The 24,379-nt window shown below is 39.9% G+C and overlaps 1 protein-coding gene across 1 annotated transcript in view; it reads left to right on the top strand.

Moving 5' to 3' along the window:
• The first annotated feature begins 2,952 nt into the window (after window positions 1–2,952).
• The window catches only part of LOC113569146 (NACHT, LRR and PYD domains-containing protein 12-like), a 55,181-nt gene continuing 33,754 nt past the window's right edge, over window positions 2,953–24,379 (top strand). Inside the window, exons 1-6 of the mRNA XM_035526521.1 lie at window positions 2,953–3,108; window positions 4,712–4,983; window positions 5,584–5,751; window positions 8,677–8,718; window positions 10,118–11,909; window positions 22,751–22,921. Coding sequence (XP_035382414.1) covers window positions 4,713–4,983; window positions 5,584–5,751; window positions 8,677–8,718; window positions 10,118–11,909; window positions 22,751–22,921 — 2,444 coding nt within the window. The 5' untranslated portion in view covers window positions 2,953–3,108; window position 4,712. The remainder of the gene's footprint in view (window positions 3,109–4,711; window positions 4,984–5,583; window positions 5,752–8,676; window positions 8,719–10,117; window positions 11,910–22,750; window positions 22,922–24,379) is intronic.

Consider the following 24,379-nt stretch of genomic DNA (forward strand, 5'->3'; position numbering starts at 1 on the left):
CTTTCCTGGAATACTGGAATTTAAACCTTTCCCATATAAAGTGTTCACTCGGAAGCAATGCAACAAAACCAAACTCAAATAAGGAAAATCCTTTATTAATTCTCATAAATCCAACAAGATATTTGATTGTGTCGACTATGAATCCACAGTGCCCCTTAGTGACTGTAACAGGTTCTTCAACCTGAACTGTTCTGAGTCCCTCTTTATAAATGTATGTTAACTTTCCCTGTCTTTGAAAGGCTCTGAGCGCGAGCAGAGACGGAGTCCCAGTATGGTGAATGCAGTTTACCTATGAATTAACCTGTCATTGCTGTATTTACATATTAACCATTATACTTGCTATTATGTGATTACCTCTTCATTTCAAGTATAATAGACAGAGGAAGACTATTTGATCTATTAATATGAGAACAGTTATAATATTTGTGTAATAATCATGCTTTCTCTTAATGAAAAATGTAACTGTTTCCTATATATAGTTATGAGCTTTATATTGGGGGTAAGAACTTTTTCTTTTCATTTAGAAATATGTGGACTAAGTGCTCAGGTGAAATTAGTGTGATAAAATTGTTCCCACCTATTACGGCTTAAAAGACGTGACGGCCCGAGTGCCGCAGGGCAAAGAGCAGGGCACACAGACCTCTCTCGACGGAGACACACATTTATTAACGTAAAAAACAAAGATAAACAACACATGTTAACGGCATTCACACGTAACATCCAGTACACCATGAACATCTACTGTGAACACACCTAACATTTAACATGAACAATGACCGACTGCAAACTACACACAAACAGGCATTTAAATACATACATAAACGAAACCAAGAACTGGGTGCAGGTGTGTGCTAAAAGGGGGCGTGGTTACAAACAAGTCAGCATGAACAGTTAACAGTGAGCCCACTGCACGCGGTGGGCCATACCACGTGATCAGAGGGAAGGGGAGCGTACCATGACAAGACGATTACCACCCAACCCCAAGTAGCAATATATCAGTATATCAATATCTGTTCCAGTTGTTTATTCCCCCTTTCTTTCCTTTTTACTATATTGAATTAATCATGTCTTATAAGCTAACTCGAGATTAATGCCTGCCTGAATCAAAGCCTGAGACTGAGACAAAAAAAACTATGAATATGCATGAACAGAGCTGTTGAGCCATTCCTTCCACGCTGCCCCCGAGATCAGTAGTTAAAAATCAATTCTCAGTATCAGATAGTCAGTTCAAGCTCTACAAGAAGATACTTAAAGTCTGCACCTCTCACGAGAAGAATTACGTATTTATAACAGTGTTTAATTTCATATGTTTGTCTTAGACCCAATCTGCAAATCTGTATAAACTTATTTAATTTGCTCTTCACTTTTTGTTGTTGGTAGAATTAGCTTTTGTTCTGTTTGGCCAACAGTAATCAGTTTTAATTTAGCCAACCACCAGCCTTAGGTTTCAAACAGTCTACATCACCCAGCTACAAACCTATGTACTTCCTGAAATACCTTTACAAAATCTCAGGAACTTTGGCGAAGTTCAGGGCACTCCAAAAGATTCAGCCCGGCCAGTTTTGCTGACTTGGGTGATGAACTAGGGCCGCTGACAGCGCAGAGAAAAGTTTAGGATTATGTGTGGCATAAATTCATCCAGAATTTAGCCACTCTGAAGCTCTGCAACCTCTCCCTGAGCGGACTGATCATCTGGCCCTTCACTGACCCTGAAACGTAAAATCTTCTGCTTCATTCACAGGCTAAGCTCAGGGGGCCAGCCATGAGCTGTCATTCACATAGATAATTTTGTACTGATTTATTTTTCTCTCCTGTTAGCTCAGATAGTAACCTCAGATCTAATTTCACGTTAGGATTCCCCAGATAGTTGTTCTTCCCTTTCAGGCATTTTTACTCAATTCTCACTAATTAATTAATTTAACCATAGTAGCCTCTTGGCTAATTAGCGTTAGCTAAATTGTGTGTGTGTGTGTGTGTGTAGTTCTGGGTCTCTTGGTTACTCAGTTCTTTTTTTTCATGCAAGTCATTCTTCTCTACTCAACTTATTTCAATTTATAATTTTTCTCTTTCTCTTTCTTCTCTCCTTCCTTTTTTGTTTGTCTGCAAGTCTGCTACTTGTCTTACAATGTCAAAGATTTGTTTTATTCATTAATCAGTAAACTTCACATTTATTCATTAAGTTGGACATAATGGCAAGTATATCTGAAACAATGGCATTCGGTCCCTGCACAAAATATGAACTAATTTAATTTGGTAATTAATCAGTAATAATTGATAATCCTTTCCTTACGTTTATGATCATGCCCCCTGTTAATATTTCATAAATGTATGTAATTTTGCTACAGCTGAATCCTGTAACACACTCTGTATGTGTGTGTGTATGTGTATGCTTAATTAAAAGGGAGACATGGCTCCTAGCCATAGTACAGACTGTTCGAACTATCCTGACTCATGTATATGACATGCAGCCGTCTTCATTGTCTGTCTGTCTGTATGTATATACTGTATATGACTTACAGTCGTCTTCATTGTCTGTGTGTGTTTACTGTATATGATTTACAGCCGTCTTTATTGTCTGTGTGTGTTTACTGTATATGACTTACAGCCGTCTTCATTGTCTGTGTGTTTACTGTATATGATTTACAGCCGTCTTCATTGTCTGTGTGTGTTTACTGTATATGACTTACAGCCGTCTTCATTGTCTGTGTTTGTATACTGTATATGACTTACAGCCGTCTTCATTGTCTGTGTGTGTGTTTACTGTATATGACTTACAGCCGTCTTCATTGTCTGTGTGTGTTTACTGTATATGACTTACAGCCGTCTTCACTGTCTGTGTGTGTGTGTATACTGTATATGATTTACAGCTGTTTTCATTGTCTGTGTGTGTTTACTGTATATGACTTACAGCCGTCTTTACTGTCTGTTTGTGTGTATATACTGAGTGTGACATACATTCTTTAGAACCCCCTAAAGACACCAACACTTTCTGAAATCTTCATACAGAATTTCTCTGTTGTTCTGTACAGGCCTGCCAAGATACACAATAACAGATAAACTAAGACATTTACTAAGACTCTGCTGGCTATGTGGTCTCCTGTAACTCAGGTAAGGCTTTGACCTTAAGTAAAGAAGTTAAGGTGCTAGTAACACCTAGGTCATGAGTTTGATTCACATGGTGCACATGTACTGTCACATAGATACACATGTAAGCCACTCTGTAGAAAAATGTCTGTAAATGTGTGTGAACAAATGAATCCATTAAATCCTCGATAAGGCTGTTTTCTTACTGGGTAACTCCATCACAAATGCCAGATTTTGCTAACTATTGTACCATGGGTCGATTTCACACAGACACCTATAACAGAGAGCCGCAAACATTTTTGTTACATGTTTACATACTTCCCCACATATTTTTTCCTGGGTTAAATTTTCTGTATTCAAGATCAACATTTTTTACTCATACTTGTTTTTGAGAAAGACTTGCTACCTCTGAAATAATGTGGATGAACCTTTTTATTACTGTTGTATTTCGGTTGAATGTTGCTTCAGTTTGGTTATGGACAACCAAGAGAAAACAACCGGCAGGAGAACAATTCCAATATTTGAAAGTAATCACTAGGGGGCACTGTTTCACATTTTTATTAAACTGTCTCATTGAATTTGTGGTGGCTGGTATATTTGAGTAAGAATACATAATTTTGATATTTTCATTGTTGAGCCCATTAGAGTGTCACTGCGCTGTGTCAGACCCACAGGCTGGGTGTTGTGTTTTGTGTTGGGTGGGCTGTGTGCTGTGTGTTGCGTGTCTGCACCAGAACAGTGTAAATGCACTGTAAGGCTCATCCTCTAGTAGTGTGCAGGTCATACCCCAGTCTACAGGACTACACATACAGTCTGATTACACAAACAGTCCGTCCACGTGCAGTCTAATTTCAGTGTCTATATCCCTGTCACATCTGGTCCTCCATGTTGGTTGGTTCTCCTTCCAGCAGCAGTCTGTGGGTCGCCTCCCATCTTACCCTCACAGGCCTGTTTTCTGATCACTTCCAGCTCACACTCCCAGGTCTGTTCTCTGATCACTTCCAACTCACACTCACAGGTCTGTTCTCTGATCACTCCCATCTCACCCTCACAGGCCTGTTCTCTGATTACTTCCGTCTCACCCTCACAGGCCTGTTCTGTGATCACTCCCATCTCACCCTCACAGGCCTGTTCTCTGATCACTCCCATCTCACCCTCACAGGCCTGTTCTCTGGTCACTTCCAACTCACCCTCACAGGCCTGTTCTCTGATCACTCCCATCTCACCCTCACAGGCCTCAGCTCTCATTTGTGTAAAAATAAATAATCTATTATATTCGTGTGACACGTGTGAATACACATATCTGCCCATCACCAGAGTAAAACAAGCAGACTGTATGACCTCAGACTACCAGAGTTTTCATAACAGAGCCACACAGTGGTAGTGAGAGATGACAAATGGGTAAAACCCAGTGAACACACAGCAACAATTTACTTACTCCTGTCTACGTCACACAGTTCACCCAACACACTCACATTCACTCCTCTCTACATCACACACACAGCGCACTTCACCCAACACACTCACATTCACTTCTCTGTCTGTTCCTGCACTGTGAACATAAACAGTTGAACATGTTTGTAAACCTTTAGTAAACTGGAGTCTGTTGTCCTTCTTCACACTGCAGGATGGACAAAGAACAGCTTCTCTTCACTTTAAATGACCTGGAGAAAGAAGAGCTGAAGACATTCCAGTGGTATCTGAAAAATGGCATGGAAGGTTTCCCCTGTATCCCAAAATCTCATCTGGAGAATTCTAACAGACCTGACACTGTGGACAAGATGGTGCAGCAATATGGCCAAGATGGAGCTGCGGAGATCACACAGCTCATCCTGAAGAAGATGCGCCACAACCAACAGGCTGAGGCCCTGAGGACCAAACACAGTGAAAATAAAGCAGGTGAAATCATGTTCACTTTTTAAACTCACTATTTCAGGATTTTATATGCTCATTGCATTTGTTTTTGTTTTGTTAGTGAACTCAATGGACAAAGAATGTAGTGCCTTGTGCGCTGAAGTTAAGTGTCTTTATTGCCCTGTGTGCTGAGGTCAAGTGTCTTTATTGCCCTGTGTGCTGAGGTCAAGTGTCTTTATTGCCCTGTGTGCTGAGGCAAAGTGTCTATATTGCCTTGTGTGCTGAGGTCTTTATTCTCAATATGAAAAGGGCACAAAGCAAAGAAACTGTTCAGTAGAACAGTACTGGGGTATAAACTGTTCTTCAGTCTGGTCTTGTGGGTGTATGGGGCACTGCAGCACTTGCTAATTGGCAGAGGAGAGAAAACACTGTGGTTGTTGTGGCTTGAGCCTCTGTGGATGTTCATGGCTTTGTGTAATGCTGCAGGTTTTGTAGAGAGCTTCCAGTGTGGAAGCATTGAGCCCGTGACCCTGTGGGTTTGATTATGTGCTAGAGGGTCTTCCTGTTCTCAAAGGTGCAGCCAAACTACCATGTTGTAATGCAGTGTGTGATCATGGATTCTGTGCTGTGTGGTGTGTTGACCAGAAGCAGCTGTGGGAGGTCAAACTGGACCAGGCCAGAACATCACAGCTCAAACTGGACCATGCCAGAATATCACAGCTCAAACTGGAGGAGCTATCAGTGCACCTGTTCTACATGGAAATGTGTTTCAAGGCCCTGTTAATTTCTTCACTGGACACTATAAACCTTACGGTAATGGAGCATAAAGACTAAACACAGCTCAGACTAAATCAGTTTCGGCAATCAAAATGACATCTCAGACACCTTCACACTGACTTGTATGTATTTTTATGGCCAGCTCGTTTCAAGAATGCAATATAAATCTGATTAAAGCCACCTATAAGGATGTCTAGGATACCTAGATAAAGAAAATAAACAGAAGGAAGAGAGTGGTGTAACACAAATCTTGGAAAGGGCATCAGCTACCCCTTATCCTAAAACACCAAAGCTTACCTGTCCCATTGAATAAACACTGTATCAGCTACCACATTATCCTAAAACACCAACGCTTAGCTGTCCCATTGAATAAACACTGTATCAGCTACCCATTATCCTAAAACACCAAGACTCAGCTGTCCCACTGAATAAACACTGTATCAGCTACCCATTATCCTAAAACACCAAAGCTTAGCTGTCCCAATGAATAAACACTGTATCAGCAACCACATTATCCTAAAACAACAAGGCTTACCTGTGCCATTGAATAAACACTGTATCAGCTACCACATTATCCTAAAACACCAAGACTTAGCTGTCTCATTAAATAAACACTGTATCAGCTACCCATTATCCTAAAACACCAAGACTCAGCTGTCCCACTGAATAAACACTGTATCAGCTACCCATTATCCTAAAACACCAAAGCTTAGCTGTGCCATTGAATAAACACTGTATCAGCTACCCATTATCCTAAAACACCAAAGCTTAGCTGTCCCATTGAATAAACATTGTATCAGCTACCACATTATCCTAAAACACGAAGACTTAGCTGTCCCACTGAACACTGTATCAGCTACCACATTATCCTAAAACACCAAGACTTAGCTGTCCCATTAAATAAACACTGTATCAGCTACCCATTATCCTAAAACACCAAGACTCAGCTGTCCCACTAAATAAACACTGTATCAGCTACCCATTATCCTAAAACCTCAAAGTTTAGCTGTCCCATTGAATAAACATTGTATCAGCTACCACATTATCCTAAAACACCAAGACTCAGCTGTCCCATTAAATAAACACTGTATCAGCTACCCATTATCCTAAAACACCAAGACTCAGCTGTCCCACTAAATAAACACTGTATCAGCTACCCATTATCCTAAAACCTCAAAGCTTAGCTGTCCCATTGAATAAACATTGTATCAGCTACCACATTATCCTAAAACACCAAGACTCAGCTGTCCCACTGAATAAACACTGTATCAGCTACCCATTATCCTAAAACACCAAAGCTTAGCTGTCCCACTGAATAAACACTGTATCAGCTACCAATTTCCTAAAACACCAAGACTTAGCTGTTGCACTGAATAAACACTGTATCAGCTACCAATTTCCTAAAACACCAAGACTCAGCTGTCCCACTGAATAAACACTGTATCATCTACCCATTATCCTAAAACACCAAGACTTAGCTGTCCCATTGAATAAACACTGGATCAGCAACCACATTAACCTAAAACTCCTGTATTTTACATTGGGAACTCCTTTGGTCTGCAGCGTTATCACAATCTAGTACCACTTATCTACTAAAACAACCTAAACCCAAACCCACAGTCCAATACATCCTCAGGGGGGCTAACATTAGACCACTTATCCACTAAAATGGCTATTAATCCTTCCCAGTCACAGTCAAACTCTATGTAATAAGACCATAGAAGACACTACAATAGAAGTTCTCCACATATCCCCTCCAGCCAAAAAATTATATACAATAACAGTGTCAGCAGGCACTGGAAGTGATGGGCACACACCCACCACAACTGTCAGTTACACAGTCAGAAGAGAGGAGTGCAGGCACCTCAGTAAAGCCCATGTTGACACCCCTCACCAACACTTGATGTCCTGTAGCTGTTTGGTCAGGCAGACATAACACTCCCTCTAAAAGAAAAGACTGAGCAGCTCCAGTGTCTCTGAGGATGAAACAGGGACACCACACTCCTGACCAGAGAGAGATACAATTCCCTCTCTAAGAAAAGGACTATTATGTTGCACTTGAACAGAATGTAGAATCAGAGCCAAATGCTGCTGTCACTAAGGCTCCTCCCCTCACAAGTCACATGCTATGGCCTGCCATGTGCAGGGGGATTCATATGTGTACTGTTTTGTAACCACGCCCCCTGGGCTTGCACACACATGCACAGGGTTTAATGTTGTGTTAGTTTGTCTATTTAAACACCTGTCTGTGTCTGCACCCTTGTTGGTCATTGTAACTATGTAGCTATGTCGCTACTTTTGTGTAACTATCGATATATGTAAACATCGCTGTAGCCATAATCACCATTATCACCATTTCATGTGTATATGTTAGTAGTCAAATGTTCGTGTTATCATGTTCACAATAGATGTTGTATGTGAGTGCCACCTTTGTCGTCTGTGTAATGTTAATAAATGTCTTGCACTGTTGAGGAAGTCTGTGTGTCAGCGTTACAGCCACTATGCCACTATGTAGAATAGCTGGCCAATATTCTCTTCTAGTTCACTTTCCCTTACTGTTTACATATTTACTTCAAATATTCAAAGAACCTTATGTTCTTTTATAAGTGATCTCAATTCATTTACAAAGTAGAATTAGGCAAAACTCAAAATCATCTGGTATATTAATAAACAAACATTGCAAACAATAAGTTTTGAATAACAAATGTTCATTAGTAACAATGAAAAAAATGATGTCATTCTCAATTTAAACATGAGCAAATCACAAATGTAGTCCAGTAATGATGAACAATGTGTTTGGCACAGACTGTATAACTTACAAAATGCATAATAACAAATGTGCAGGTCTTCTCAAACATAGCAGTCACAACCAAAAATTGCACACAGGACTCACTCACAGTTAATAAAGTAGGTTTTGTGTTTTATATTTTCTGCTCTTTACTCTGATGTCTTCGCTCACAGGTGGAGACAAATGTGAAGTTTCGACTGCTAAGAGTCCAGCAGGTAAATTCAACCCAGTCACACCTTTAGGCATGAAAATATATAAAACTTTAAACAATATGAATATTATATATATATATATATATATATATATATATATATATATATATATATATATATATATATATATATATAAACAACATGACAGTAGTGTATGTGATGTGCGTGTGTGACAGTAGTGCATGATATTCATCGTTCACACACGCACATCACATACATTAAATGTATAGTCAGCCTGCAGTTATTATACAGTCCCTCAGATACAGCACATTATAGTTCTAAAAATAAATAAACCTCAAAATTATTGCACAGCTTCAATGTTGTTACACCTGTTAATATAATTACACAGTCTAAAAGAATTGTAGCTGCCTAGATCTAGCTACTTAAATCTTTATTGAAGAAGGTATGAGCATATTTTTTAAATGATTCAATTACATACAGGAACTGTAAAGGTTAAAGCACAACAATAGTGAGAAATCTCCCTAACAGCATGAGGAAGAAACCTTGAGAGGATACAAGACTCAAAAGTTTGGGGGCATCCTCCTGTGTTTGACATCCAGCACCTCAACAGAAACAATACAAACAATAAAGAACAAAATACCTCACCATTAACACACTGAGCACTGGTAGACACGTCACCTCTCCCATAGTGTTTCAGTACCTCATCATTAACACACTGAGCACTGGTAGACACGTCACCTCTCCCATAGTGTTTCAGTACCTCGTCATTAACACACTGAACACTTGTAGACACGTCACCTCTCCCTGAGTGTTTAAGTACCTCTTTATTAACACACTGAGCACTGGTAGACATGTCACCTCTCACATAGTGTTTCAGTACCTCATCATTAACACACTGAGCACTGGTAGACACGTCACCTCTCCCATAGTGTTTCAGTACCTCGTCATTAACACACTGAGCACTGGTAGACACGTCACCTCTCCCATAGTGTTTCAGTACCTCATCATTAACACACTGAACACTGGTAGACATATATAACCTGTTACAGCCCAGCATACATAAGACAGTTAGTGCACAAGTAAAGCCCTGCACACACTCTGTGGTTATGAACTAATGGAGGTAGCACTGACCAAATTGAGAAGGCAAAGCAGAGCTGCAGAAAGTAAGAACTATGATCCAGCTTGGTTCAGTTAAAGACTCATTGAGCCATTACAGACTGTTCCATCTCATAACAATGATCAAAAAATTGAATATCATTTGGAGTCTTTTTGATGTCTCCTTATTTGGTAGTACTACTGATAGTTATTCTACTCTGCAGTGGTAAACAAACTTCAGAGAGAACATGATATAAAGTTAACATTTTGAAACTACACTAAACAGGCACTTTCCTTATTCACAGGTTATATGAATCACAACTTTTTTCTTCCCACTCTTTAACAGGTGGAGGAAAAAGTGATCTCAGTAGTAGGAGAATGAAAATAAAATATAAGGAAAAATATGAGAAGTTGTATGAGGAGGCTACAATAGAATGTGATCGTGTGCCTATAAAAGACACTTACACTGAAGTTTACATGATCAAAGGATGCACAGGAGGAGTGAACACAAAGCATGAAGTGAGACAGGTGGAGGACTTTTACCCCAAAACAGAAGAAACACCAATCACACTCAGTGACCTCTTCAAAATGCAGTCTACTGAAAACAAGCATGGTACTAAAGTCCTGACATTGGGAATAGCTGGAGTGGGAAAAACAGTCTCTGTGCACAAGTTCATTCTTGACTGGGCTGAAGAGAAGTGCAACCAGGACATAAATTTCATCATGTACCTCCCATTTCGAGAGCTGAACTTGATCAAGGATGAAAAGTACAGCCTCTCAAAACTACTTCTTTACTTCCATCAAGAACTCCATTCTGGAGATGAAAAGGAGATATTAAATGAAAAACTTCGGCTGCTTTTCATACTGGATGGACTGGATGAAAGTAGAATTCCTCTAGATCTTCATCAGAAGAAGGTATCTAATGTGAATGAGAAGACTACTCTTGATAAACTAATAACAAACCTCATAAATGGAGAACTGCTTCCTTCTGCTCTTCTCTGGATCACTTCACGACCTGCAGCAGTCAGTAAGATAAATTACCAATACTTTAACTCTGTTACAGAAATCCGTGGATTCAATGACCAGCAGAAGGAGGAGTACTTCAGGAAGAGAATCAGAGATGAAGATCAAGCAACCACAATTCTCTTACACATTAAGACTGCAAGAAGCCTTCATATCTTGTGTCACATACCCGTCTTCTGCAGGATCGCAGCCACCGTGCTTCAGAAAATGCTGAAGGATGGTATAGACTTGAAAAATGCTCCCAAAACTCTGACAGAAATGTACCTACGTTTCCTGATGTTTCTCACAGAGCAAATGACTGAGAAATACAGCACAAAGCAAAACACTGACAATACAGTTCCATCCGAGACAAAAAGAGCAGAGGTGCTGGGTATCATGCAGCTTGGCAAGTTAGCTTTTCTTCAGCTACAAAAAGGACAGCTGCTGTTCTATGAGAAAGATCTGAAAAAGTGTGGCATTGATTTCCAAGAGGCTTTAGTGTACTCTGGAATTTGTACACAAATTTTTAAACAGGAGGGGAAGATCTTCAGCTTTGTGCATTTAAGCTTCCAGGAGTTTCTTGCTGCTGTATTTGTGTTCCTAACATTCAGGGATGAAGGCAACCCACTCCTTAAAACCCCACTGGAGAAAATTAAGTGGATGATAAAACACAGACTGTGTGATCTGCTTGAGACAGCAGTAGATAAAGCCATGAGTAGTGAAAATGGACACCTGGACCTTTTCCTCCGTTTCCTCTTCGGCCTCTCACTGGAGTCCAATCAGAGGCTCCTGAGGAGTCTACACCCAGAACTGGACATCAAAGAAGAGAGTTTAGAGCAGAATGTGAACTACATCAAGAAAACCATCAAGAGAACAAAATCCTTTGAAGAGACTATCAATCTATTCCACTGCTTGAGTGAAATGAAAGACAACTCTCTGATAAGTGAAATACAGACCTCCCTGAACTCAGGGGACCTCTCAACACAGACACTCTCATCTGTACAGTGTTCAGCTCTGGTGTTTGTGCTGCTGATGTCAGAGGAGATTCAAGAGAAATTTGAGCTGAAGAAATTCAGGCCATCAGATAAAGGACTGAGGGAATTATTTCCAGTATTGAAAAACACCAGGCGAGCTCTGTAAGTATCTTTTGGATTAATCATTTTAATTGTTAAAGGTTTTTATTACTGAAGCTCCTTCTGTAACTAATCAAATTATGTGAATGTGAGCAAACTGAACAATAGTTTTCATTTCCAGTGGTAAAAGTGATGTCCAGTGATGGTTGGTGCTCTGTCTGTGTGTATGTCCAGTGATGGTTGGTGCTCTGTGTGTGTGTGTGTGTGTGTGTGTGTGTGTATGTATGTTCAGTGATGGTTGGTGCTCTGTGTGTGTGTATATGTCCAGTGATGGTGCTCTATGTGCATGTATATCCAGTGATGGTTGGTGCTCTGTGTGTGTGTGTGTGTGTGTGTATGTATGTATGTATGTATGTATGTATGTATGTATGTATGTCCAGTGATGGTTGGTGCTCTGTGTGTATGTATGTCCAGTGATGGTTGGTGGTCTATGTGCATGTATGTCCAGTGATGGTTGGTGCTCTGTATGTATGTATGTTCAGTGATGGTTGGTGCTCTATGTGCATGTATGTCCAGTGATGGTTGGTGCTCTGTGTGTATGTATGTATGTCCAGTGATGGTTGGTGCTCTATGTGCATGTATGTCCAGCTATGGTTGGTGCTCTGTATGTATGTATGTCCAGCTATGGTTGGTGCTCTGTATGTATGTATGTCTAGTGATGGTTGGTGCTCTGTGTGTGTATGTATGTCCAGTGATGGTTGGTGCTCTGTATGTATGTATGTATGTATGTCCAGTGATGGTTGGTGCTCTGTGTATGTATGTATGTCCAGTGATGGTTGGTGCTCTGTGTATGTATGTATGTCCAGTGATGGTTGGTGCTCTGTATGTATGTATGTATGGCCAGTGATGGTTGGTGCTCTGTGTATGTATGTATGTCCAGTGATGGTTGGTGCTCTGTATGTATGTATGTATGTATGTATGTCCAGTAATGGTTGGTGCTCTGTGTGTGTATGTATGTCCAGTGATGGTTGGTGCTCTGTATGAATGTATGTATGTCCAGTGATGGTTGGTGCTCTGTGTGTGTGTATGTATGTCCAGTGATGGTTTGTGCTCTGTGTGTATATGTATGTCCAGTGATGGTTGGTGCTCTGTGTGTATGTATGTATGTCCAGTGATGGTTGGTGCTCTGTGTGTGTGTATGTATGTCCAGTGATGGTTGGTGCTCTGTGTGTGTATGTATGTATGTCCAGTGATGGTTGGTGCTCTGTATGTATGTATGTATGTATGTATGTATGTATGTATGTATGTATGTATGTATGTCCAGTGATGGTTGGTGCTCTGTGTATATGTATGTATGTCCAGTGATGGTTAGTGCTCTGTGTGTGTATGTATGTATGTCCAGTGATGGTTGGTGCTCTGTGAGTGTGTATGTCCAGTGATGGTTGGTGCTCTGTGTGTATGTATGTCCAGTGATGGGTGGTGCTCTGTATGTATGTATGTGTGTATGTATGTCCAGTGATGGTTGGTGCTCTGTGTGTGTGTATGTCCAGTGATGGGTGGTGCTCTGTATGTATGTATGTGTGTATGTATGTCCAGTGATGGGTGGTGCTCTGTGTGTGTGTATGTCCAGTGATGGTTGGTGCTCTGTGTGTATGTATGTCCAGTGATGGGTGGTGCTCTGTATGTATGTATGTATGTCCAGTGATGGTTGGTGCTCTGTATGTATGTATGTGTGTATGTATGTCCAGTGATGGTTGGTGCTCTGTCCTGTCTTAACCGCCTCCCCTTCCCCTGCACCCAGTGCAGTAACCCAGGGGTCTGTGGTTCTGATAGAGTAGCTGTGTGTAAACTGGCTGCTGCTTCTTTTTCAGCTTTCCTTTTTCAGGGAACATAGATGAGGGAACAACACTGTGTGTGTTGAAGTCACCACACTAGAGTGGGACAAGAAACTGAGCATGTAATTAAATTTACTGTAGGTTATGAGATCAAAGAATTTACGAGACAGGTGAGATGGGACAGGTGAGATGGGACAGGTGAGATCGGGGAGGTGTCTGGAATTCTTCATTGTTAAAAAACTAAATGTATCAGAAAAGTAAACTCATGTAGCTTAAAATGAAAACAAAACACTGCAAACAACACACCAGTGGTAAAACTTTAGAATGTATTTCACCAAGTACAAGTCTATTTATCAGTCCAGACACCATGTAGTAGTACATTTTAGTATTTACATACCAAGTATAAGTCTATTTATCATTCCAGTTATCATGTAGTATTAAAGTTTAGTATTTATTTACCCAGGACAAGTCTATTTATCAGTCCAAACACCATGTAGTAGTAAAGTTTAGCCTGAAATGAGGTAAGGAATTGCTGAAGTACAGAGGAAATTATTATAAGATAAAGCATAGAGGGACAGCCAGCAGACATAGAGGGACAGGACTCATCATACAGCACAGCAGCAGTAACAGACAGACAGGACACAGCAGAGCAGCAGTAACAGACAGACAGGACACAGCACACAACAGAGCAGCAGTAACAGAGAGACAGTACACAGCACACAGCAGAGCAGCAGTAACAGACAGACAGAACACAGCACACAACAGAGCAGCAGTAACAGAGAGACAGTACACAGCACACAGCAGAGCAGCAGTAACAGACAGACAGAACACAGCAGAGCAGCAGTAACAGAGAGACAGCACACAGCACACAACAGAGGAGCAATAACAGACAGACAGGATACAGCACACAGCAGAGCAGCAGTAACAGAGAGACAGTACACAGCAGACAACAGAGCAGCAGTAACAGACAGACAGGATACAGCACACAGCAGAGCAGCAGTAACAGAGAGACAGCACACAGCACACAGCAGAGCAGAATGTGTGGTGGAGTTTCTGACCTACTGAAGGCCACAATCATCTGTTCCTCATGTCTGTCATTACAAAAATCTTTAACCCTATTCGCTGCCTCCCATAATGAATGTTAGTGGTTCAAACGGTTTCCACGGTAAATACTCCAATCCAACTGTTCTGCCAGGCACTTGGCTAGACAACAATAAATTAAGCACTTCAGCCAACAGATTCTTTTCCACATCCTCCTTACTCTCTCCCTTAAGCTAAGACAAGGAAATGCAGCCTCAGCTTCATCTAAATTAAGACAGTCAGCTGATACAATTTAAGATTTATTGACTCTAGCCACTACCAACACTCCACACCTGCAGAGTTTCTATGTATTTTCTCAAGTCAAAAATGTGTTCGTGCTCCCTGTGTCTCACTTAACAAATCGCTAGTATTTTCTGATTTGCTTCGCTGAATTCCATCATTTATTAATATGTTGACTTAACCGTAACTTATTTGAGTAAATTAAATTTATTCCAAAATTCTATTAATCGCCACTCACATTGTTTATATTCTTATCCTGTAATACTTTAAATCCACCTTCTCCTCCTGCTACTATTTTAATATGTCCATAATATGTACGCTCTCTACTGCTGTAACTGTAACTCGCGATAGCCACATCAAGACAAATCGTTTTTACAGACAAAACATAGAACATTTATCTCTTAGTGCTGTTTTAGCTCTACTATTCTTCTCTTTCTTCTCTTTTATTCTGTCTTCTCTTTTATTCTCTTTCTTCTTTTATTCTTTACTCTTTTTTGTTATTTTTTGTTATTTTATCAGTCTATTCTCACTCTATGGACACTCTCAGTCAGTTCTTAGTCTGCACTTTTAAGACACCCAAGACCTACTACAAAACTCTGTGGACAAGGTCTTAATGCCACCTATGCAGAATGTTTCAAACAGGACTTCTGCTTACCTGTAACAGTGCACATGTGTGGATTCAGACCCTGGTCACAGAACAACGCAGCTCTGGGTCATCTATCAGCTGGTGCTGATAACCCTACTGCTGACGGTGTGGGTCCATTTGAAGAGAATAGCCTGTCCCGTCATTATTCTGAGCTCAATGTTACAAACAAGGCATAGTCCAGAATATGTCTAACAGTCACACACAACACACATTTTTATACAGTTTTCAGAAGTGATTATGTAATCATCACAACTTTTTTATATACTACAGTTTGAAATCTCCACCACTATGTTCAAACATACATTATTAAATATATGCAAATTGAGATCCATCATTATGCAAGTTAAACTTGACACCATTATATCCAATTGGAAAATTTCCTCTTTTTTTATTTAAACAAAGATGATCTCAACTCACACCACCAAACACCTGCAAGATGATGTTGCAGGTCAATATCACTCTGCCCTTGTGGTAAGATAACGAACCTTGCTTAGCCACAGAACTCTCAAAGAGGCTTTCAAGTCTATTAAAAACAGATCTTTTCCAGCACTAATAAAGTTATTTCTCACAGGAACAGTTCAGAGTAATCTGCCTTAGACCTGTACAGAATAATTGTATAAATAAAGTAATAAATCATTTATATAAAAATGTTATGGGGTATCTTAAGGTCAGAGGCCTTTTTGAGTCTGCACGTGCAGAACAGAGGCTCTGAAACAGGTGGTTTCAAGGCTTCTGTACAAGTCAAAGGCAGATTACTCTGAACTGCTCCTATGAGAAATAGCTTCATTAGTATTGGGAAAGATCTCTGCTTTTAAAAGACTTGAAAGCCTCTCTGAGAGTTCTGTATCTAAGCAAGGTTCATTATCTTACCACAAGGCCAGAGTGATACTGACCCGCAACATCATCTTGCAGGTGTTTGGTGGTGTGAGTTGAGATCATCTTTATTTAAAAAAATGAAAATCTTCCAATGGGATATAATGGTGTCAAGTTTAATTTGCATAATGATGGATCTCAATTTGCATATATTGAATAATGTATGTTTGAACATAGTGGTGGAGATTTCAAACACTAGTATGTTAATAAGGTGGGGCGATTACATAATCACTTCTGAAAACTGTATAAAAATGTGTGTTGTGTGTGATTGTTAGATATTCTCCGGACTATGCCAGATTTGTAGGTAATGTAATAAATACTGGACCAGCTATTCTCTTCCATTAATTTTTGAGTCTCCATCTTTATTTTCTATTTAAAGTGTACTTCATAAATTTACTGGAATGTGGGAAAAATCTAGGAACCACACTAGCTAGCTAATCAATGTTACCAAAACTAATTCCAGGTGACTAGCAACCGCTGTTGGATCTCCACAGGAAATTCTAGTCAGACTGATTCATCTGACACTGTTCATCTCGAAATGTTTCACTCGATTTATAATTGTGTAACTTTCTACATATTTTATATTATGGTCTGAAGTCCTCTCAGAAATCAGTTTATTAGCTCCAGCTTTATCTAGCTAGCTACATATGAACATTACAGGGAAGTAACCATTCACTAACTCTGCTCTCACTAGCAAGAATTTTTTGTAGAAAGTGCCCAAGTTAACTAGATATATTTTTTTTCTGTCAGATTTTGCGTCAATTTCTTGTCCACTTGGATTATTCAGTGTTCTTATGTCTCTCTTCAAAATTAATCTGGAAGCATCTGTTCCTCAATGACAGTGTTTAAACATAATATTTATTTATGATTTATTCAAATTGATTTCATTTTTGTACATCCTCACTGCAAATTTGGTCTTAAATTACATTGGAAGTTGTATTAAAAAGTCTTACATCTGAATTGGGGGTGCCTGCAGACATCCCATCACACTCTGTGTGTGTGTGTGTGGGGGGGGGGGGGGGGTATATTTGTGTTCACATCCGATATTTTGTGTCAGGTAGATCGAAAAGTTGATTAATTCTCTGATAATTTGATTTGCTTATTAAAATAATTGGTATCCAGTTCCCCATAAACATTAGTATAACTATCTGTGATTCTAGTTATTTGTTAGCTTTAGTTTAGCTAAATAATTGTTTAGATAAAAGTCTTGGGTAAATGGTGAATCACTTCAATTAAACCTTCTGGAGGATTACGTGGATAATAACATAGTAATCAGGGATTAGCCACCGTGGCTAATGTTGATTCCTTCATATGTATTTGAATCCATTTGATACAGAATAAGGAGGATGCTGTTAATAGTAGTGCTAGCTAATGAGATACCTACAGCCTAATAGTATCTAGACCAGTGTGCAAATATATATGTATGATATGTATGATATATATGTGCATATATATTAGTGAGAAAGTGCAGAACACTTCATCCTTCCTAACACATTGACCTGTTTGTCAGTGTTCCATAGATACTTAAAGTTGTGGTGGACCATTTCTAATTTTGTAAAGTATATTTGATGTATTTGGTTAAATGTTTCACATTCATTGAGAAAGTGTAGCTCTGTCTCTACAGTGTCTTTGTTACACTGATGTCTTATATTGGCTGGTCTGGACCGCCAGGCTGTGTTAACTGAGTTTGGACTTTGTCAACATGGTTCTGTGTTTAATATCGGTCACTTTGAGCAGGTCGTCTGCTACAGTGTTCTGTTTCTTAGCCAGTTAATACTGCATTTTACTTTGTACTTGTGTTTGTGTGTTCCAGTGGGTGATGTAGTTTTGTTTTTGAAGTGATATAATTTGGCTTGATCTGATTGTTTGTATTTCAGTGATTTTCTAATTTCAGAGGAATTATGAATTTTGACAGATCTGATTTCTACCAGATAGTGATTCCACCTGAATCTCCCTCTTTTAATGTCAGGGAGTGTAACAGCAGGGAGGAGGATTTCCTTGTAGTTTAAAGGACAGTGAGTCACCGAATCAGATTTACATCAGATTTACATCAGGTTTCATGGAGATTTATAATGTCTTTATCTTTTGTGTTATTTGTGAATTCAGTGTTTATACTTTTGCACCCAAACAGGGATGATTTTATACCTTGAATGTTCCATAGAGAGACAGTTAATGGTTTCATTATTTAAATGAAGTATGAAAGGAAAAACACAAATACAAACAGATTCAAAGTGAGATAAACCTGTAAAAGTGAAGGATTATGTTGTTATTATATGTACAAATATGTACAATTCATGTATATAAACATACATATTAAGATGGTGTAATGACTAACCTATAAACAGCGATGTTTATTTATTTGTCTATTTATTTATTAAATCATTTATCTATTTATTTGTTGATTAATGAATTGTGAATTAGCTCAGCAGTCTGTTGCATATGAGTTTGAGCATCTGTGTGATCTCTCCATCTCTGTAGTGTTTGTGGAGGGTGGAGTTTGTACTACAGAGGCGTAGGTCTGCTGTTTGGGCTGTGTTTTGGGGGTGGGTGTTGATGGCAGGTGTACTTTACTGTGGATGGCTTGCTGGGCAGCTGGCAGAGATGCTCACAGTGTCCTTGTGCAGGTGGACGTGGTCATGAAGGCTGTGGATGCTGAGGTTGGAGTGATGTGCCAGGTGCACATTAGCCAACAGTGCATATTCACAGGAGATCTCTGCATTTATCTTGTGGATTGTAGCTGGATGGAAGTCTCTACTGGGCAGGATGGTAGAGATGGTAATTTTGGAGGAGGGGAAGGTCTCTGTGGAGGTCTGTGCTACTCTTCTTACACACTCTGCTACTCTCTTGCTTTGCCCTCAAGTCATTCTGGATAATGAGGTGGCTTGGATAACCTGAGATGGCATGTGTAAGAAGCTGGAGGGCATTGCTGGTTCGGGAACACCAAACTTTTGCAACTTTAGATCCTGGGAAAAGCTGTTCCTCGTTTAAGAATTTTCCATTAAAATCAATTAAAATGACTATGCCTGCATCTGGAGGAATATTTGTATTGGGTTTTTTATCTGAATGAGTGTGGATGGACCGGATGGGGCTCAGTGTGGCAGTCTGTGGTTCAGAGTTGATTTAGTGTTGCTCTGCAGAATCAGGTCTGCTGGTTGGCTTTTAGTCTCTGTAGCTCCTCCTTCAGGGTGATCATGGTATTGTCCCTGAGCTGTACTTTCTCTCTGACTGCACTGAGCTCCCTCCTGAGAGCCGCTATGTCCTTCTGGGGCGCCAACACTTCTCCGCTCAGTTCCAGCAGTGAGTTTTTAACTGGTCCAGCTGATCTTTGAGATGCTGGGAGGGTTCGTTGGATGGTGGGTTGGACAGAAGAAGATGTTTGAATTCTATTGTCTCAGCTTCCTGGAGAGAAAGACTTTCTCTTTGCTGGAATACTGTGATCTCCATTTGTCTGTGTTGTGCTGGTCTGGCCTGTGTTGTGCTGGTCTGTGAGGTGTTTTCCCGTCCCTCCCCTGAACCCTGGACTACGTGGCTACTAGTCTCCTCCTCCTAAGTTACTCTCTCAGTCTCTGCTGCTGCTCTGATAAAGGTAAAGTTTTCCTGAACACAGCAGAGGTCTCACTGCCTTGAAACATGATGGTGCCGTTGTGATATAAACGTTCACAGTTAGGATGATGTTATCCTCATCTTCATCTTCAATAACTACCTGTCTTCCATTACATATGCCCCTTTTTATGTGTGGCTTTATGTGTGACAACCCTGTGCCAGGCTTCACTGTATTCTGTATATAACAGCAGACTGGTGATGGTGGTTTGGTTCAATGTATTCTGTATATAACAGGAGACTGGTGATGGTGGTTTTGTTCACTGTATTCTGTATATAACAGGAGACTGGTGATGGTGGTTTGGTTCAATGTATTCTGTATATAACAGGAGACTGGTGATGGTGGTTTTGTTCACTGTATTCTGTATATAACAGGAGACTGGTGATGGTGGTTTGGTTCACTGTATTAGTTACTAGCTACAATAGCAAAGGAGCTACTTTTTGGACGAATCAAGTATTAAAATGTGGGGTTTATGTTCTTACCTTGATATTCCCTGAAAGAAGGCTTGAATGTAAATTATCCTTTTATGTTTCATGTAATTTTGCCCGACTTCCTTGGCTTTATCCGTAGATTTGTCCTTAGCTGCAAGATGCTACTGTTCCACTCCTGTTAGCTGCTGTGTGTTTGGATGGTTTCTTGTGTTGTTGAGAAATTTCATCAAAATTGTTGTTCTCTTGTTTCTTACTTGAAAGTTGAGTTGTTGTTTTTTTTATCTCTTTACTAATTTACTTTGGTTTATCACATTTTAAAACCCCTGTACTTGTAAGAATCTTAAGTGCTCCAGTTAAACTTGATAGTTAAACATGACAATACTTTGTCTTATCTGTGTGTGTGTGTGCGAGAGAGAGAGAGACAGAACTATTATCTATGTGTGTGTGGGATAGAGAGAAACAGAACTATTATCTGTGTCTCTGTGAGAGAGAGAGAGAGAGAGAGAGAGAGAGAGAGAGAACTATTATTTGTGTGTGAGAGAGAGACAGAACTATTGTTTGTGTGTGTGTGTGTCTGTGTGTGTGTATGAGAGTGAGAGAGAGAGAGAGAGAGAGACAGACAGAACTATTAGGTGTGTGTGTGTGTGTGTGTGTGTGTGCATCAGAGAGATGGAGAGAGAGAGAGAGAGAGAGAGAGAGAGAGAGAGAGAGAGAGAGAAACTTATCAGTGTATGTGTGAATTAGAGAGATAGAAGTATTGTGTGTGTGTGTGTGTGTCAAATAGAGAGAGAGAGAGAACTATTTATGTGTTTGCGTGAAAAAGAGAAAGACAGAACTATTATCGGTGTGTGTGTGTGTGTGTGAGAGAGACAGACAGATCTATTATTTGTGTGTGTGTCTGTTTATGTGTGTGAACGAGAGAGAGAGAGACAGAAAAATCTATTTTGTGTGTGTGAGAGAGAAAAACAGAAGTATTGTGTGTGTGTGTGTGTGTGTGTGTGTGTGTGTGTGTGTGTGTGTGTGTGTGTGTGTGTCTGTGTGTCTGTGTGTGTGAAAGAGAGCGTGGAAGAGATAGAGCAGCCTGACTGACTGACTGACTGACTGACTGACTGGGGTCTGCCTCTCACACACCTGACTGACTTATGGTGTCTACCTCAAACATATACCTGACTGACTGATGGTGTCTGAGTCACACACATCTGACTGACTGATGGGGTCTGCCTCACACACACCTGACTGAATGATGATGTCTGCCTCACACACACCTGACTGACTTATGGTGTCTACCTCAAACATACACCTGACTGACTGATGGGGTCTGAGTCACACACATCTGACTGACTGATGGGTTCTGCCTCACACACACCTGACTGAATGATGATGTCTGCCTCACACACACCTGACTGACTGATGGTGTCTACCTCAAACAAACACCTGACTGACTGATGGGGTCTGCCTCACACACCTGACTGACTGATGGGGTCCCTGACTCAGCTATTAAGCCTCCAGGATTCTCGGTGCACCACAAAGACAGAACTCGGGACCTCACTGGGAAAAGCAAAGGCAGAGGAGAATGTTTCATGATCAGTGACTCAAAGTGTGAGCACAGGAATGTAAACACTAGTAAAAGATTCTGCTCTCTGCATTCTGTCTAATCAATACTGCAGTGTTCATTCCTCCATAATCACTATTGCAGTGTTTATTCCTTCATAATCACTACTGCAATGTTTCATCCTCCATAATCACTACTGCAGTGTTTATTCCTCTATAATCACTACTCTGCTTGTCTTCCAACAATATTTTCTGTTTGTATATTAGTGTGTTTGTATTTGTGAAACATTGAATGAGATCTGTGTTGTTCTGTTTCCTGTTATGGTGTTAGGGGTGGGATATTTTGATACTTGGACTCTGATTATGGTAATTGCCATTCACTGACTTATGAACCAAACATTCATTATTTGGTCACTTGTCTTAGGTTGCTAATGAATGTTATTTGTCATGTCTTTGTCCATTTTGTCTTTGATGAAGACATGGTAATGTTGAAATGTTGATGTGTTTGTAAAATTAAAAGGCTGAAAATGTATCAGTGTGTTCCAGACCTTTCAAGCTCTTCTTTCCATTTTTGTTAGCAGTTCAGATCTTTTAATTCATCATCCTCTGACTGAACTACATTATTTACTGTATTTACTCATTTATAGACTATCTGGCTGTGGTCTCAATGAAGAGTCTTGCAAATCTCTCACATCAGTTCTACAAACAGAAAACTCACTGAGAGAGCTGGAGATGAATAATAATGACCTGCAGAATTCAGGAGTGGAGCAGCTCTGTGCTGGACTGAAGAGTTCACACTGTAAACTGGAGATTCTCAGGTGAGTTTCTGTGACTGTTTTTGAATGTAAATAAAGATCCATTCTAAAAAGGTCAGTGTCTACTCCATTATTGTACAGTATTAAACAAACATTGCCAGGCAAGGCAATGCAAGGAAATTTACACTTTTATATTATAAAGTTCTCTTCTTTAAATATTTCTAAATATAGTTTTCTGTTGAAACCTTGCTGCATTTCATTAAATGATCACACTGTGGAGACAAAGAGTTACATCTGTGATGCATGAGCAGATTTTCAAGTCTATAAGAGAAATATAACATTGTAAAGAGAAGACCCAGATGAGTCCTTGTCCACATGTACAGGTGTATTTATTACAATGCTGTTTCAACTAGGCACTTTGGTATTTTGTCCACAAGCTGCATCTTTGGTCACCTGAGCACAGAAATTTTGCAAAATGTCTTACAGGATGAATATATTCAGAAACTCCAACAACAGTGTTGTAAAATGAAGTGTTCTAATGTAAGATTTTCACTGAGTGATTTTATCTAGTTTATGTATGGAAAAACTGTGAACATCAGTCTTTCTAATCTCTCTGCAAATAAAAGCCCTTAAAGTCTTAATGAAAACATTTAAAGCTGAACCATTGGGGTTCTAGACACATTACAGGACACTTACAATCACACATGATTCCCTTGTGTTTTTGGGTGGGAGACCCTGTTCTCATTATGATTTACACCGTGTGTTCAACACATGTTGAGGTGAGCTGAACTGACAGCCATGCTGGAGGAAAGAACGCAACAAGTTAATATTCATTCAATAGAACTGAAAAGTTTATTGGTTATTACTTAAGTTAAACCTGTGATCTCTCTCAACGAGTGTTTTTATGGAACATTTAGCTGGCTAATATTAGTAACCTTAAGCTTGCCAAGTTACAGTATATTGTTGGTTACTACACCTAGATACCTCACGCTAACGTCATATTAGCTTGACTTAGGAGTGAATGTTGGATGCTAATTTTTTCATCAAACCAGAGACATCAAACTAAAATAGAACAGTGATGGTAGAAGACGTGGAGTCAGCAGAGAGAGAAACTGAGCAGACAGCTGACAGTAAACTCAGGACATCTGAACACAGTAGTGAGGAACAATGTTCAGCACTGGACGAGTGAACCTGTGGACTTAATTACAAGAGAGAAAAAAAGACACACAAGACACAGTAATCAGTAATCAGGAGATTAGGAGGAGAGAAGGAGTGAAGTGTGTGTGTGTGTGTGTGTGTGTGTGTGTGTGTGTGTGTGTGTGTGTGTGTGTGTGTGTGTGTGTGAAAGAGAGCGAGGAAGAGAGAGAGCAGCAGAATTATTATCTGTGTGTGTGTGTCTCTGAAATAGAGAAAGAGAGAGACATACAGTTCTATTGTGTGTGTGTGTGTGGGGGGGGTGAAATAGAGAGAGAGAGAGAGAGAGATCTATTATTTGTATGTGTGAGAGACAGAACTATTATC

Source organism: Electrophorus electricus, chromosome 5 (genome assembly GCF_013358815.1).
Source record: "Electrophorus electricus isolate fEleEle1 chromosome 5, fEleEle1.pri, whole genome shotgun sequence".
Classification (NCBI taxonomy): Eukaryota; Metazoa; Chordata; class Actinopteri; order Gymnotiformes; family Gymnotidae; genus Electrophorus; species Electrophorus electricus.